General features: G+C 36.3%; 2 protein-coding genes across 2 annotated transcripts; one reads left to right on the top strand and one right to left on the bottom strand.

The window, feature by feature from the left end:
- Window positions 1–904: 904 nt before the first annotated feature.
- Window positions 905–10,941, bottom strand: reep6 (receptor accessory protein 6). Its single transcript, XM_079597489.1, has 7 exons — window positions 10,712–10,941; window positions 9,686–9,779; window positions 9,372–9,510; window positions 6,802–6,970; window positions 1,887–1,963; window positions 1,745–1,768; window positions 905–1,594 (listed from the first exon to the last, which is right to left on the bottom strand). The coding sequence occupies exons 1-6, from the start codon at window positions 10,836–10,838 to the stop codon at window positions 1,748–1,750; spliced, it is 627 nt and encodes a 208-aa protein (XP_079453615.1). The 5' UTR covers window positions 10,839–10,941; the 3' UTR covers window positions 905–1,594; window positions 1,745–1,747.
- A 397-nt stretch (window positions 10,942–11,338) lies between these two features.
- LOC306990755 (tetraspanin-33) lies at window positions 11,339–16,465 on the top strand. Its single transcript, XM_079597986.1, has 8 exons — window positions 11,339–11,551; window positions 11,766–11,823; window positions 12,284–12,408; window positions 12,686–12,760; window positions 12,867–12,962; window positions 13,219–13,347; window positions 14,014–14,175; window positions 15,816–16,465. Exons 1-8 carry the CDS (start codon window positions 11,480–11,482, stop codon window positions 15,924–15,926), a joined length of 828 nt encoding a protein of 275 aa, XP_079454112.1. The 5' UTR covers window positions 11,339–11,479; the 3' UTR covers window positions 15,927–16,465.
- The last annotated feature ends 16 nt before the right edge of the window (window positions 16,466–16,481 follow it).

Below are 16,481 nucleotides of genomic sequence, written 5' to 3'. Positions count from 1 at the left end.
CCAACAACTATATGCTATCACTGAAAACTTAGACCCAGATCATTTGATCACTGGATACAGAAATCATTTTCTATAAATGATTTCAACAACAAGTGTTGTTTCAACATTGCATATCTAATCAGCATAAACAAACATAATTATTATTTAAATTATCACTCAATTAGTCATTTAACCATCTATTACTGTTTTTGGAAGGCTTTTGTCTTTCAAAGACGTGGCGTTATAAAATAAAATGTACATATTTCATATTTACATACAATGCAGGGATTCCCCAACATGACATACAAGTAAGAAAAAAAAACATATTTTTTGGTAAGTGTTTTATTTTGATTGTTTATTTTTTAATTATTCTTATTTGATAGTTTTATGATTTAATTCGCTTTTCATTAAACTCACAAAAATCCCTGGGAATCATGATCCCCAGTCTGGTTAACCCTGGTGTAATGTAATAGCCTATTTAATGTAGTACTTCATGTTTTGATTTTTTTTTTTTTTTTGTTATATTTACTTTCTCTGTGTATTTTTATATCAATATGGTACAAGATTATGATGTTCAAATCAATGTGATAAACGAGTTGTCAAAAGTAATCTAAAAGTAGTCAAAAAGTATGTAATGAATTACGTTACTAGCTAAAATCTTTTTTTGTACAATTTGGAATCAGTAACCGACTACAATTTGTAAGTATCTACCCAGCACTGACAATTGATTGTCTTTAGACATTATTTTAATGTATGTGCAGTATAATTTTCGCCATACTGGGACCGATCCATTTTATAAATGTGCAAATATATATATATATATATATATATATATATATATATATATATATATATATATATATATATATATATATATATATAAATGTTTTTATTATTAATACAAATTTCACAATATCTTGTAATTATTTGTAGAATAGATATTTGTATGTTTCTTAACCGAAAAAAGATGATGAACATGGGGGCAATAACAATTATTTCTGTTTCATTATTTGCACATTTGACAAGTGTTTTAGATTAACATGCTAATCTCAAAACTCAACACATTTAATTCAGTTTAAGGAATTAAGTTGATTATGTCAACAGTACATGAGAAAACAATCCAAATGTATAATACAAAACAAATTTATTGAGTTTGAAGACTTAAATTTTTCATCATAATAATATCAAGGTTACAAAATCCCTGATAAATGCCATAAATACAACATAAATTGTTGCAGAGAAAACAATAAATACAATAATTTCTGTTGAACTGTCTACATTTCTAATAGGCTACATTTGCAAAAGACATTTAAACAAACGGTCGAAATGTATATTAGTGAGCAAAAAATAACTGACATAAATAAGTGTGTTCAGGACATTTACAGTTTAGAAATATAAATAAATATACCAGATTATTAAACTATAAAGTCCAAGCACTCCTGACAATGGGTGCCTGAAAATCATGCAAATGAAGACGAATTACAATTCACTCATTGAGGCGTTTACATTGAGACTATGATGCTGCTGTCATGTCAAGTCTTCAACATGATGCTGCATCTCTTGCATGTTGTGTCAAGCGATTTGTCTCCTCAGACCACTCTGGCCACCTGTATTTCTGCATGTAATAAAAAAATATAAAATAATTATATATATATATATCCCACCTTACACATACACACACACACACACACACACACACACACACACACACACACACACACACACACACACACACACACACACACACACATACACACACACTTACCATTTAATCAACAGTGGGTTCAAGCTACATTTAGAGACATGAAAAGAGAGACAGTAGAGATCGATTAATGTGCAAAAAAAACAAAGAATGGAAAAATGTGTATCTTGGCAAATGTTGGTTTATTAGCAATGTCATAACATACAGGAGCAGAACTGGACAGTCTTTTGGCTTCAGGTTCAGCTGGGCCAATAGTCCGGTTTCTCGCCAGAGTGTGAAGGACTGCAACAGAAAGATTGATGGATAGAAAAAGTGAAAACTTGAACAGATGAGAAAAATATGATGAAAAAAACAACATTTACATTAATCTCAGCAAACAACAATGAGCTGAGTTCAATCAGAGCTGTAATTAAAACTACCGGTACTTAATTTGGAACAGAAACTAGGTTTTGCGGTGTGAATAAATAATGCTCCATTACTCTAACTTTTTATAATAAAGTAATGCTTGTTAAAAATATTCGACAATAATAGTTTATAGTATTTTACATAATGTACTAAACGGGTCTGATCTGTCTAAATCGGTTTGTTTCTCAGTCTCTATATTTGGGATGTAACCTGCAGCTTGGTATTTGTCTCCTTGCTGTAATCTGTAGATCACTGAACAGAATTAATCCGTGTGTTATTTTATGAATTACAATGCTGGCCAAAGCTGTTGTATTTTTATTGAGTTTCAATAAATGTAATTTTACTTATTATTATTGTTTGTTTCAAAGTTTACATTAGGTGTGATCTGAAGATGTAGAGGTTTCACAATTATTCCTTGGCTGATATGTGTGCTTTTTGAGATTAATGAATTACCAAAATAGCCAACTCCATTTGGCGGATTAACAGGAGTGTCACCGTTACCTTGGGTCAGTTCCAAAATCTATTTATTGTTTTTAGTGTGTGTGTGTGCGTGCGTGCGTGCGTGTGTGTGTGTGTGTGTGTGTGTGTGTGTGTGTGTGTGTGTGTGTGTGTGTGTGTGTGTGTGTGTGTGTGTGTGTGTGTGTGTGTGTGTGTGTGAATTTAGATTAAAAAAATTCTTATTGTAGGCAATATTTATTTGAGCAATTTAGCATTTTCTGTCATTAAACTGAATTATGTATTTTATAGAGCAGCGTCAGCATTGGTCTTTGTAAAATAATGGTCGACTACCTATTTACAGCCAGGATGTAGTATTTTACATCTTAACATCTAATTTTTGTTTACAGTTTTTTACAGTTAATTTGAATATTAGGTGGACAGACAAAATTGCACTGTTGGCCCGTTTTGACTTGAACGCATAAGCCTTTCAAAATATACTCTATTTGATAGCATGGACATAGATCAACACATGCACACTAGAAAGTTTCACCCTTGTCCATGTCTATGCTATTTCTCTCCAGTAGTTATGGTCGATAAAAATGCCTTTACTCATGTCTTTACCTCCCTCACACAAGTGCTCGTCAACACGGGCTATTGTTGTTGCCATCTCCAGTAGTTTTGTCACGATTTGGGTTTTGTTTCTTGTTCTGGTCATTGTCACGTTTCTGTCTCTTGTCATGTGATTCCCTGTTTGTCATGTGATCCTGCCGTGTGTCTTGTCATAGGCCGAGTTTCCACCGAAATTACCCGGAACAATTTGTCCGAGGAACTTTTTTACCAGGAACTTGTTTTGCCCCAGACCGGTTGCTTTCTGCGTTTACACCGCGGTTTAAAGTACCGGGAAGATTATAAACTGCGCGCAACTGCTCCTCCCAGTCTGCGACGGACAGTAATCAGTTTTGAGCGCCACATTTATAATAAGTATGGAGGAGATTCAAACTGTGCTGCAGTTGTTTGTGATGTATTGGTTTACTAACGAGGTAATTAACAAAACGGCAAAAAAGAGACGAGCACTGACACTAAAGCGTGTTCAGAAAGCTCGTAATGCTATAAAATTAGACGATGCAGACATTGACCGTGAGATGGCTGGGACGAACGCGCAGAAAATTTCCTGTTACACAAATACGCTTAATAAAGCCTGAACCTCGTCGTCGGTCCAGCTGTGTGTAAACTCCATATTTGCAGACAGACAACTCTTACTGCATGAAGCCACGAACCGCAATAGATTTTTAAAAATGCCGGTTAAAATAGAATGCTGCGTGGAGTCATCCAATCAAAATGCGGTGTGAACACAACCAATCAGCATGTTCAGCGCACAAGTCCCGCCCCCGAAAGTTCCTGAACTTTGAAAAAGTACTACCTCGCCAGCAGGGACTTTCGGAAGGGGAAATATTTACCCGGAACTTCATTTAGACCCTGGTTCCTGCGGTGTAAACACACCGATTACCACCCCAAAGTTCTTAGTTCCTGGGGAAAGTTCCCGCGGTGGACACACGGCTATTGTTAATCGTCTGATCATTGTTCATTGTTCCTTGTCTTGTAATTATTCTGTGTATTTAAGCCCTCATGTTTGGCTTGTGTCTTTGTCTAGTATTGAATGTTTCTTGTCTATGTTTTTGGTTTGAGTTTCCAGCCGTTGTTTTGGGAATTAAAGTTGCACTTGGGTTCTCAACCAGCTTGCCTCCAGTTAATTTGTTACAGAATACTAGACCAAAGTATCGTCTCTTCCGCCTCAGCCAAGATAACCGTTAAATTGAGGATTACGTGAGGGAATTTTGTGAGCTTTGCCATGGGGTGGATTTTGGTGATGGTGTCTTGAAGGACATGTTTCGCCATGGACTGGATGAGTGTCTGTACTCATGCCTGCCAATCCCCAGTTAATTCGTATATGGACTTTGCCCTTTTGTCGAGCGGCTCGTCATTTACTGTGGGCTTTGCGAATGAGGAGCCCCGCAAGCCCACAGTTTCTCCTCAACCTAAGCTTCACGTCAGTCCTGCCGAGCCTAAGCTTGTTCATGTCTTGCCTGCCGAGTCAGAGACTGTTCTTCACGTCATTCCTGCCGAGCCGGAGACTGTTCTTCACGTCATTCCTGCTGAGCCGGAGACTGTTCTTCACGTTATTCCTGCTGAGCCAGAGACTGTTCTTCACGTCATTCCTGCCGAGCCGGAGACTGTTCTTCACGTCATGCCTGCCGAGCCAGAGACTGTTCTTCACGTCATTCCTGCCGAGCCGGAGACTGTTCTTCAAGTCATGCCTGCCGAGCCGGAGACTGTTCTTCAAGTCATGCCTGCCGAGCCAGAGACTGTTCTTCACGTCATGCCTGCCGAGCCGGAGACTGTTCTTCAAGTCATGCCTACCGAGCCAGAGACTGTTCTTCACGTCATTCCTGCCGAGCCAGAGACTGTTCTTCACGTCATTCCTGCCGAGCCAGAGACTGTTCTTCAAGTCATGCCTACCGAGCCAGAGACTGTTCTTCACGTCATGCCTGCCGAGCCAGAGACTGTTCTTCACGTCATTCCTGCCGAGCCAGAGACTGTTCTTCACATCATTCCTGCTGAGCCAGAGACTGTTCTTCACATCATTCCTGCCGAGCCGGAGACTGTTCTTCACATCATTCCTGCCGAGCCAGAGACTGTTCTTCACATCATTCCTGCCGAGCCGGAGACTGTTCTTCACATCATTCCTGCCGAGCCAGAGACTGTTCTTCACATCATTCCTGCCGAGCCAGAGACTGTTCTTCACGTCATTCCTGCCGAGCCAGAGACTGTTCTTCACGTCATGCCTGCCGAGCCAGAGACTGTTCTTCACGTCATTCCTGCCGAGCCAGAGACTGTTCTTCACGTCATTCTTGCCGAGCCAGAGACTGTTCACGCCAGGTCAGCCGTGCCTGTGTCTTCGGACAAGATGGCCACTGTGCCTGAGTCAGCTCTGGATGATACAGCTCTTATAATGGTGGCCTCGGCTGTTTTGTGTGCGTGTGGGGGCAGCACACACATCGGCTCCAGCCCGCGAACATTCGCCTGAGGTGGCATGTCAATGTTGGAGTTTTGTTTCTTGTTCTGGTCATTGTCACGCTTTTGTCTCTTGTCACGTGATTCCCTGTTTGTCATGTGATCCTGCCATGTGTCTTGTCATTGGTTAATCATCTGATCATTGTTCACAGGTGGTCCTTGTCTGGTAATTAGTCTGTGTATTTAAGCCCTCATGTTTGCCCTTTGTCTAGTATTGAATGTTTCTTGTTTATGTTCTTGGTTTGAGTTTCCAGACGTTATTTTTTGTTTGTTTTGGGAATTAAAGTTGCACTTGGGTTCTCAGCCAGCTTGCCTCCAGTGAATTTGTTACAAGTTTGTCATTGTTCTGTCTTTTTCGACTGCAAAACAACTGTGACATACTCGGTTTAGTCTTGGTCTCATACTATAAGACTTTGGATTTTTATCTCAAGACCATAACTGTGGTGATATCCCTAAATTGACAGTGCGTTGTTAACATTATTCATTTATTTTTTTAACATCATTAATGTGATTCGATGTAAAACTTCCTGTTTCAGATGCAATCAATAACTTAAATTTCACCAAAATTATTGCATGAAATCATAATAAAACATATGATATCATTATCATATAGGCAAAAGAGCTGGGGTGTATTCCAGAAAGCAAAGTTATCTTATGGTCAAACATACCCTGAACTCTCGATTAATCAAACCAAACCTTGCTTACTCGAGGTATGCTCGTTCCAAAAACGCGTCTGGGAGTAAGTTCAGCCAGGTTAACACACAAGACATTCTCAACACAGCGACGAATCGACGAGTCACCATGGAGACGGATGCCAAGAAAAAGTGCGGAATATTAATTATTACTTCTTCTTTTGTTAAATACTGATTTGCTTACTGAGTGCATATCGCTGTGAATAAGAACTATATAGTTTGTTGAGTAATTATATAATAAAAAGAAAGACTGATTAAATACAGTCTTTGCTTGCAAAGATAACATGGCTGTATAAGTTTATTTTTTGTTTAGTCATTTTGCTTCCACATTACTTGAAAGCTAAAATATATCATATGTCTTTATTATAGAAATACATTATAGCTTAGAAAACGTCCTGTTGCAAAAATAAAAAAAGTCTGAATGCTAGATGTTATTCTCTTTATAAAAATTAATTCTGGAAATAAATGGTGTTTTGAAACACTTCAAAAACCTGACAGTCTTATGTTGTATACCCTCTCTTGTGACGTTTTCAGCTGCTGTCATGGCCTTTCCACTTATATCGTTGACCATCCCGTCTACTGTGGCTTCATGCTTCAGGAAAAATGGCCGCACCACACGCTTGTACAGAAGCTGAGAACCATTCCAGGAGACCGGAGCCATACACCATAACAGGAACAGGCACTAAATACCAGCAAAGACACAAAAAAGGGCAAGTTAGAGTAAGTAATGGGTTATCTAGTGTGAGAAGATCACTCATCATGGCTGTAGAGTTGTCCCTATTCAAGTTAAGAAACTAAAGCAGCAACGAGTTAAGATAGTAGTTTGTCGAACTTTACAATTAGAAAAAGTAATAATAGTTATATGGAGGAAGACGACAAAACAAAAAAATCATGAAACCACAGAGAATCAATCTAAAAAACCCTTAAATTATGTATTTTTTAGTTTACATTTTAGAGTCTCAGAATGCTTGTCCACAAGGGGTTGAATAAAAACCTAAAGACCTGGATCTATTTGCAAGCAGTTTTCTTTAATCAAAATAAACTCAAATTACACTTCATCAAGTTATCTGGAAACAAAAGGAAACAGAACAACACCTATTATGGGACAGGATCACAAGATGACAAAAACTGAAACAAACACAGGGCTAATGCTGCGTTCCAGGCAGGTTTTTAAAAACGTAAATCACGACTTCAAACCACGACTCACGACTTTGTAGCGTTCCAGGCCAGTCACGCCAAACTACCTGATATAAGCATGATCAATGCTGTCAAGTTCAGGTTTACGTCACCTTAACATTTCCATGCGGCAATACACTTTCACGATATACTTATTTTTTCAGACACATAACATTGTAATACATAATCGTGTGTGTATTATTCTCATTATTATTATATTATTATTTGACTTTAATGTTATATTGTCCTAAAGTGTATTCTCACCGTGTACCGCCTGCAGAAACACTGCATCCGTAGGGGCTGCCATTGTTGTTTTGTATGGTTTCGCGGGCTATGTGACGTCAGAGCTCGTAACTGGGAGTACATCGATCTAGTACGAGTTCACGGGTGGAAAGTCACGGGTTTGACTGCCGTTCCAGTGCACTTTCACGGGTATAAGGTTGGAAAAACACGGGTTACAGGTTGCCTGGAACGCGGCATTATATACATAGGGGACACTGAGGACTAAACAAGATGATTGACATGACACCGGTGTAACACATGAGGGCAAATCAAAAACCATGGTAATTGATGAACAAAGACAAAGGAAACTGAACTGGGAAAAGTGCAAAACTAAATGCAAAGTCCAACTCAAGCGTTCGGTGACTGTTTGTCTACAATTCTGCATAGCTTTACAGAACGTGCTGATGATGTGTGATGTCTGCGCGAGCAGGGTGTGTACAGGAATGGCAACATATGTTGACAGGCAGGACATTCGGACCAAATGCAATGATTGGACGAACATTTTTGGGTCATGAGACTTCCAAAGAAGATATATGTGCATGTTTTAATATTTAAATATTAATATTAATATTCGGAACTATACGGTTATCCAGACCACACTTGAGTCTTTTAGTCCCGTATAGTCCGTATAGTGATCCTTGATTGGTCTTTACCCCAGTGACGGGTAGGTTTAGGGGCGGGGTTAGGGGTAGGCCATCGTATGATTGGTCTTAACGCCAGTGACTGGTAGGTTTAGGGGCGGGGTTAGGGGTAGGCCATCGTATGATTGGTCTTAACCCCAGTGACGGGTAAGTTTAGGGGCGGGGTTAGGGGTAGGCCATCGTATGGTCCGGATAACCATATACCTAATATTCTTTATACCATGGTCTGGGTGAATACTCGATTCTGATTGGCTGCAGGGTGTCCGTTAAAAAGTGATAGAGGACACCTAAATAAACTGTCAGGCGTAACCAAGGAAACCAAGTTATTGTTTGTAACTTGTAACTTTAGATTTCGATTGTAAAACTAATTAAAATATAAACTAATGTTTTAAAAATTTGTTATTTGGCAAGTGACCATGGTATAAGCGGGTTAATGCCCTTCGAGGTGTCCATTGTCAGGTTTTAATGGACTTCGGCGGAGGCAACCGTCCTCCGCTGCGCGTCGGCCGGTTCACACCTCGCCGTCGTCCATTAAAACCTGACAATGGACACCTCGTCGGGCATTAACCCTTACATATTTGATTTCTATCAGGATGTGAAGAGAGTTTCAACCAGTATAAAAACAGTTTGTATAAAGACATAAATTCCTAGCTTAAACACTGACTTTAACAGATAATTCCACTAAAAAGATTTTTAAAAAAAAAAATTTAAACTGCATCTATATTTGATAGATCATAAAAACCATGTTAAAACTGCTAAAAAAAACTGATGCCATTGAACACTATGGAAAAACAGATGTCTAAAGACCAACAACAGAGCTGTTTTAAATGAAACAGCTTGCCAAACAACTATTTAACCTCTTAGAAGAGACATGACAAAGGAAGGCAGAAGTCTTTGTGCCAACTAGCAGAAAGAAGCCTGTAATAATTGATCCTCTTAAATCGGATATTAGTCAGAGAAAGCATCTGGCATTGTTCTACCTACCTTACATACATAGTAGAAAGGAAACCAGTAGAGAAAGATGTCAGAGAAGAATTCACCCACGCTGAAGATGCCATAGACTACCCAATACGTCAGCCATTGTGTGTCATCCTCCTTATCAGGACTTTCTATGGCTTTGATACTACAAAAAAATGTACATAGAAAATAATATGAAATATATGCCAGTTAAGACAAGTATACTGCAACCAAACTCCAGCTATTGCATCCAAACTCAAATACAACCAAACTCAAAGACATAATAAACTATCAGCTTAAGAAAAGTATTGATTTGTGAAATATCTTAAAACATAACTCACGAGAAATATGCAGGATAAACAAAACCAATCAGATTACAGAGTAGAGAAGCACCATATCCAAATAATAAATATGCTCCAGTCACAGCTGTAGCACCTGTTGGGAGAAAAATCATAACTGAACAATGTCTTCAATGTGTAAACTGGAGAATCACAAGTAAAATTAGAGTACTAACGTTAATCATGGACGACTATCTTTGAATAGGCCTAAAATTAAATATTTAAGACTAATTTTCAATGTAGACAGCTTTTGGAACCGAAAAAAATATTTATCACAATTTCATAATCAATTTATATGTTGAGGGATGAAGGTGAAATACCAGTAGCCTACAGTGTGTTTTAGGAAGGTGTACTTTAAAGAGCAATTTTGGTTACACTTTATTTAAAGATGTCCGTGTTACATTGTAATTATTTAAGTACGGAGTAATAAGAATTAACTACATGTAGGCTACTTGCTATAGAGTTGGGGTTAGGATCACTGTGTGTTTAAGGGTTAGTTGCATGTAATTATAGTAAATGTAACATGTGTAAGAAGGACACTGTAAAATAGTGTCACCGAAATGTGTCCACAGACGTTAGCCAGAGAAAATCTGCCCATTTAGAAAGAAAAAAATTATTATAATTATAATAATGTTTTTTTTTTTTTTTTATCAAATTGCAAAAAGTTTTCTTTCAATGAAAACAAAAGGAAACAACTCAAATGTCATCAAGTGCGTATATTGCCCTAATATTTTATGGCACACATTGTGTGATAAAATATAACGGGCGAGCAATATCCGACAATATATTTGATCTATTATAAAATATTCATAGACCTATGCTATTTATTGTTGAAGTTAGGAACTTAATTGTTTTAGCCTTTTATTTCTCTTTAGCAATGAAATTTGTCATTTCACACCCCAATAGTAACACTTAGACTGACCCGTGTGTCCACCTGTTACATTATAACAAAAAACACTTTATTATTCGCAGAAAACACTTTAGGCTTATATAAAACGTGAAAAGACTTAAGATAAAACTAGGACTTACCGATAGCTAAGTAACGTTTCTTGATGCCTGTTTTTTCTTCGATTTTATTGAGACAGTCAGTGACTAAATTCTTCTCGTTCAAAAAAGCCTCAATGCGGTCTTTTATCTTAGTAAATATGGCAAACATCGTGGCTTAAAAAGAAACCGTAGCGTTATGCAATTGAATAGAGGTGTATGATTGAGAACATGGTATTTCGTCCTCTCTGCAGTTTCGCTGACTGCACAGACTCAATCCGCTTACTGTCAGTCTGTCGGATAGTGACGTGTCTGTGGGGGGATGAGGAGGACTCCTGACTGACAGCAAGCAGACCAATTACTTGATAGTCTATTACATCATTACACGGCGGAGAAAGTGGGTTAAACATATCACTTAGGCTATACTATTTTTAAAATGTAACTGAAATTAATTTAGGCTATTATATTTGTGAAAGAAAAATCAATATGCTATCAAAAGCTAATGTGTAATTTAGTTTGGTTAGGTGAAGGTGTTTAGGCCTACAACTAATTTGGCTACAAATGATATGGAAACATGATCTGAGTACTGAGCAGTTGTCACCGCTGGGGGTCCCTGCTCACCTGGCGTTAGGATATTTCCGCAATAAAGGAATATGATACTGGAAAAGCATAGACAGACAGGTATGTGAGAACTTGAAGACAAGCACTTACACGTCGTTGTGGCGAAACCGAGGAGATATAACCCGAAGCACTATGTCACGTTACCTCGGAAGAATAAAAGCTGCCTTTGCTTTTCAATGACACAGAGATAACATGAACACTAAAAGAAAGAAATCGTTCAGAGCCGTGAAGTACACTTTATTTGTGTGTTGCTATATCTTTTGGGTAAGTGCATGACTTGTAGCCTAAATGTATTTCTGCTGATTTTAGAGCAAACATGTTCAAATTTAAAAATACAATTAAATTATATTTATATTATATTATTTCTAACTGTGTGCTTATATACTGTATGTTGTATTTGTCCAAATCCTGGGGTTGGCTTTGTTTCATTTGGAATTGTGTTTATATCGCAGATATTTTAAGTGTTGTTGTGTTAAAGGTGTTCAGTGCTGCCCTAATTGCTGTTGGAATCTATGCAAAAGTTGCCAAAGAGTCAGGTATTTAAACAGCATTCGCATATTCATTTATCTAGTTATAAAAGAAGCTTGCAAACATTTATAAATGGCAAAATTTTCACAAATATTGCCTTATGATGCATGCCAGATGTCTAAATAATAGCCTACTCCAACAAGTTTAGATCCACATTTTCCAACTGTTGCATAAATAGAGTTTACAGTGGCACATTAATTAAGACTAAATGAAATATTTATATTTTTAAATGTAATTTGTAACGTACCGCACAACCACTTTAAATGAAGGCAATGTAAGGTAAAGTGAATCTTTTTTTTAACTCATCTAATGAAGGCAAACAAAGGGTGACTAAAGTGTTGAAAAAGTTAGATGTAGCCTGTTAGATCCTATGTAAATTTTAAACAGAAAAAAAAAAGAAGAAAGAAAAAGATGTATGGTAACTACTGTGTACATATACATTATATTTTCTTTATTAATGCTTGGCAGATGTAGTGGACACACTGATTGCAGATCCAGCGCTGTTGCTGATCATTGTGGGTTCTCTCATGTTCACCATCACTTTCTTTGGCTGCTTCGGAGCTCTGCGCAACATCTCCTTGCTGCTCAACATGGTCAGACTCAGATATAGTTCTCACATAAGGAAGTTGTCACAAAGGCTACATCTCAATAGCTATGGAAAGATAACCTTGTACTTTCTAAATCTACAGTGTTAAGAGATGGATGGATGGATAGACAGATGATAATTTCAAGACCGTATTTTACATGGTAGTGATAAAATATTAGTCTCATGTCAGTCAATAGTCGGACTCAGTGCCTATTGTGACAACTTACCCTTTTTTTTTTACCTAGATTATTATTATTTTTTACAAATAGATCATATTTGTCCAGTTTGTAGGAATTTTGCTGGCCATTCTGCTGCTACAAGTAACAGCCGCTGTGATGGGCCTTTTGTTCTCTGAAAAGGTATCATTTACACGGTTACAAGCTACAACTTTATATTTGGACCAAGACCCATCTTGGAGAAATGAGATGATGTTTTAAAATTATTACTTACAAAACTTGTTGGTAGGTTCAAGAGAGGACAGAGCAGCTGATGATGAAGGCGATTGTGCGCTATCGGGATGATCAGGACTTGGAAAATGTTATTGATTTTGTACAGAAAAAGGTAAAAAAAATTGATTTCATATGCCGTTCAAAATGTGTGCTCCATAAGATTTTTAAAATGTTTTTGTAGTTTTGTGGAAGTTATGATAATTTTTTTTTTTATCAAATTCATGCATCCTTACAGAATAAAAGTATTAATTTCTTTATAAATAATAATTACTGACACCAAACTTTTGAACAGTAGTTAGGCATGATAGGCTGGTGCATGAAATGGCATATGTCAAAGATCACACTGTTAATCTTTTTTTGTCCTGTAGTTCAAGTGCTGTGGGGTGGATTCATTTTTAGACTGGTCTAAAAACATGTACTTCAACTCATCAGACCAAAATCCCAGTCTGGAGGCCTACGGAGTGCCCTTCTCCTGCTGCATACGGCTAAAGAATGAGGTCAGCTTGTGTCAAATCCTGAAACACTAACCATTTTAGTATTTAGTCAATAAAAAAAAAAAATATATATATATTTTACTTATGAAATTTTAAACACTTGCTTGAAAATGTCTCTTTGACCCGACTGTTAGAATGTTAAGGATTCCAAATTTAATGAACAGCCGTGGTGTCAATTGAAAATTTGCAAACTGAATTTTTAGATTCAGATGTTAGGCTCATTACCTAACAATGAGCTATACATTTATTACAGAATGTATTCATCTTTGTTTATATAAATACAACTGTTCATTCATTGTTAGTTCATGTCAGCTCAGTTACATTCAATAATATTAACAGATACACTTCTGATTTTAATAATGTATCATTAAATATTGAAATTAACATCAACTATTAATAAATGCTGTAGAGGTATTGTTCATTGTTAGTTCATGTTAACTAACTATGTTAATAACAAATGGAACCTTATTTTAAAGTGTTACCGAATTATTAATAGCAGTCAATCAAAAACCTTTTGTATTTTATGTACAGTTATGTGGAGCAGAAGCAAAGAGATTTCATGCAGGGCAATGTATTTTTAATGTAATTTACGATTTGTAATAAATTAGACAAGCATGAAAAGCTGGCCACTTTCTACATTATAAAGAGTGTCTGTTCATTTGTGTGTAGACTGTGTTCAACTCTATGTGTGGCTATGAGACCCAGAAGATAAAGAAAAGTGTGGCCAGCCGGCTGATCTACACCACTGGTTGTCTAGATGAGATCGTCTGGTGGGGGAAACAGAACCTTCTGCTGGTCGGAGTGATGACCCTCGTCCTACTGTTCCTTGAGGTGAGGCGCACACAAAGTCCTTTCAACTTTATTGAAATGCATGCTTTTAGTAACTTCTCCATGCGTGAAATCAGGTCTTGCTGCGTCTTGTTTAGAACAGGCAAGGGAATTTGGGCCTCCTCCAAAATGTACTGTACATAAACATATACTTTATTGTCTAAAAACAATGTCTTTATTGTTCTTTTTCATCCAGTTAGCTTTCAGTATCACTTTAGTATGTCATGCTTGCTTATAGTCAATGTTAAAGGTAGAGAAAGACAGACATGTATACTGTACACATAGAGAGTCTTTCAAATGAAGATAAATTTGTTAATCATTGAAGGATTTCTTACAAGAGCCATAGATAAATCGAAATGTGCCACAGTGAAAGAGTGGAGGATGGAGTTCTTCCACATGTATGCGAGTAGATGGGCTCTCCATTGATTTATAGTTTATATATAAAGATATAGTTCATAATCTTTACATGGCACTGTAATTTAATTTGTTCCTTTTTTTTCCCTATGTTGAGTTATAGCACATCATTAATTTTCTAAATATATTAGGGAGTGTATGTGGGAGAATACATTTCAGCAAAACACAGATGGTAAATCTTCTATTGTTATTTATTTGTAAACTGTAACAATAGCAAATTTGATCAAGTATATAATATATTTGGGTAACACTTTACAATAAGGTTCATTAGTTAACATTAACTAATAATGAACTGCACTTATAAAGCATTTATTAATCTTTGTTAATTTAAACATGTACTAATACTTTATTAAAATCTTATTAACATGAGTTAATGCACTTTGAACTAACATGAACAGCTTTATGTCAATTAACTAACATTAACAAAGATTAATAAATACTGTAACAAGTGTATTGCTCATTGTTAGTTCATGTTAGTTAATACATTAACTAATGTTTAATAAATGAACCTTATTGTAAAGTGTTACCTATATTTTTTTATTAATACTAACATATAACTACATTCATTTGCTATATTTAATTATCTCACACAAAGAAATTACACAAACAAATGCTTATTTTTAAAATATAGATTGTATAGAATCCTTCTAGATGTTATGGAATAAAAACTAAAACGAGTACATTAGGACCCAAAAATATATTCCCTCGGTACAAAAAGTCAGATCTGCTTCTGATTTGCTCATGCTTCTTAGAACATTCATAAAATCAGGATGGCATGGATCATCAGGTTTTGCCCCAGATTGTGAAGTACATACAGCTTGAGTGCCTGCTGGCGGCAAAAGGAGGGCATGCCAAAAGAAATGCCAAAATTCATGCAAACGTTTCTACCCAGTTTGTTACTTTGTAGTGAAAAAAATTTGATTAAATAAAATAAAAAACAAAAAAGAAACATTTTCATAAATCCCACTGTATGTATGAGTTACCTTTTGAATTAATCTCTTTAAAAAAATAATAATAAATAACAACAATCAATCTTCATACAGGACAGAATTATACATGAGCAGCCACATCACATTAAAACCCACATTGAGCCACTACCGTACAACCATATAAACATTATCTCTGATCTTTATCATAACCTGTGGCCATGATACACTAAATTCATGTGCAGAAAGACAAAACGAACAAGCTCTGCATTGAGGATGATAAATGATTTGTCTGTCCTTCAGATATGTATGATGTCACTGGCTTCAGTACAGCTCTGTCAAATCAGAGCCGTTCTACAGACGAGGAGGACATCCAACCGGACCCGAAACCTCTGTTGCAACAGGAAGTCTTGACTGGTTTTATACGCCCACTTTTCACCATGTGCTTGCATTGGAATTCAATGATTTAACATATTATAGCTTGTTACATATTAGATGCAAAGACTGTGATAATTCTCTTTATTATACTGTGAGTTTCCTAAGCCAAAAGATGTGATGAATGAAACCGTATTGTAAAGTGTTACTGATAATATAGACAGACAAAAATGAGTTTAATTGTTTTATGTTAGTTCTGATTTAGTTTAACTACTTAAGTTAACATAAACTAAGAATGAACAATACTTCTACAGTATTTATTCATCTTAGTTCGTGTTAATTTCAACCTTTACTAATACATTTATAAAATCAAAAGTTGTATTTCTTAACATTAATTAATGCACTGTGAACTAACATGAACAAACAATGAATGAACGACTATTTTTTTATTAACTAACCTTAACAAATATTAATAAATACTGTATACAAATGTATTGTTCATTGTTAGTTAACATGCATTAATTAATGTTAACAATTAAACCTTTATATATGTAATGTTAATAAAATATATTTTACAACATGCTGACCTTTACA

This window comes from Phoxinus phoxinus, assembly GCF_949152265.1.
Source record: "Phoxinus phoxinus genome assembly, chromosome: 22".
Taxonomy (NCBI): domain Eukaryota; kingdom Metazoa; phylum Chordata; class Actinopteri; order Cypriniformes; family Leuciscidae; genus Phoxinus; species Phoxinus phoxinus.
The sequence above is the reverse complement of the archived record's forward strand: the minus strand, read 5'-3'. Positions and strand labels throughout refer to the sequence as shown.

What these genes read in the sequence shown, in the direction of transcription:
- reep6 (XM_079597489.1), bottom strand. Translation starts at nt 10,838, where the DNA reads ATGTTTGCCATATTTACTAAGATAAAAGACCGCATTGAGGCTTTTTTG. An exon ending in CTTTCTACTATGTATGTAAG is followed by an intron (nt 6,971 to 9,371) that starts GTAGGTAGAACA and finishes GCTGGTATTTAG; the next exon opens with TGCCTGTTCCTGTTATGGTG. An exon ending in GACTGTCCAGTTCTGCTCCT is followed by an intron (nt 1,769 to 1,886) that starts GTATGTTATGAC and finishes CTCTAAATGTAG; the next exon opens with CTTGAACCCACTGTTGATTA.
- LOC306990755 (XM_079597986.1), top strand. Translation starts at nt 11,480, where the DNA reads ATGAACACTAAAAGAAAGAAATCGTTCAGAGCCGTGAAGTACACTTTA. An exon ending in TTGATTTTGTACAGAAAAAG is followed by an intron (nt 12,963 to 13,218) that starts GTAAAAAAAATT and finishes TTTGTCCTGTAG; the next exon opens with TTCAAGTGCTGTGGGGTGGA. An exon ending in GCATACGGCTAAAGAATGAG is followed by an intron (nt 13,348 to 14,013) that starts GTCAGCTTGTGT and finishes ATTTGTGTGTAG; the next exon opens with ACTGTGTTCAACTCTATGTG.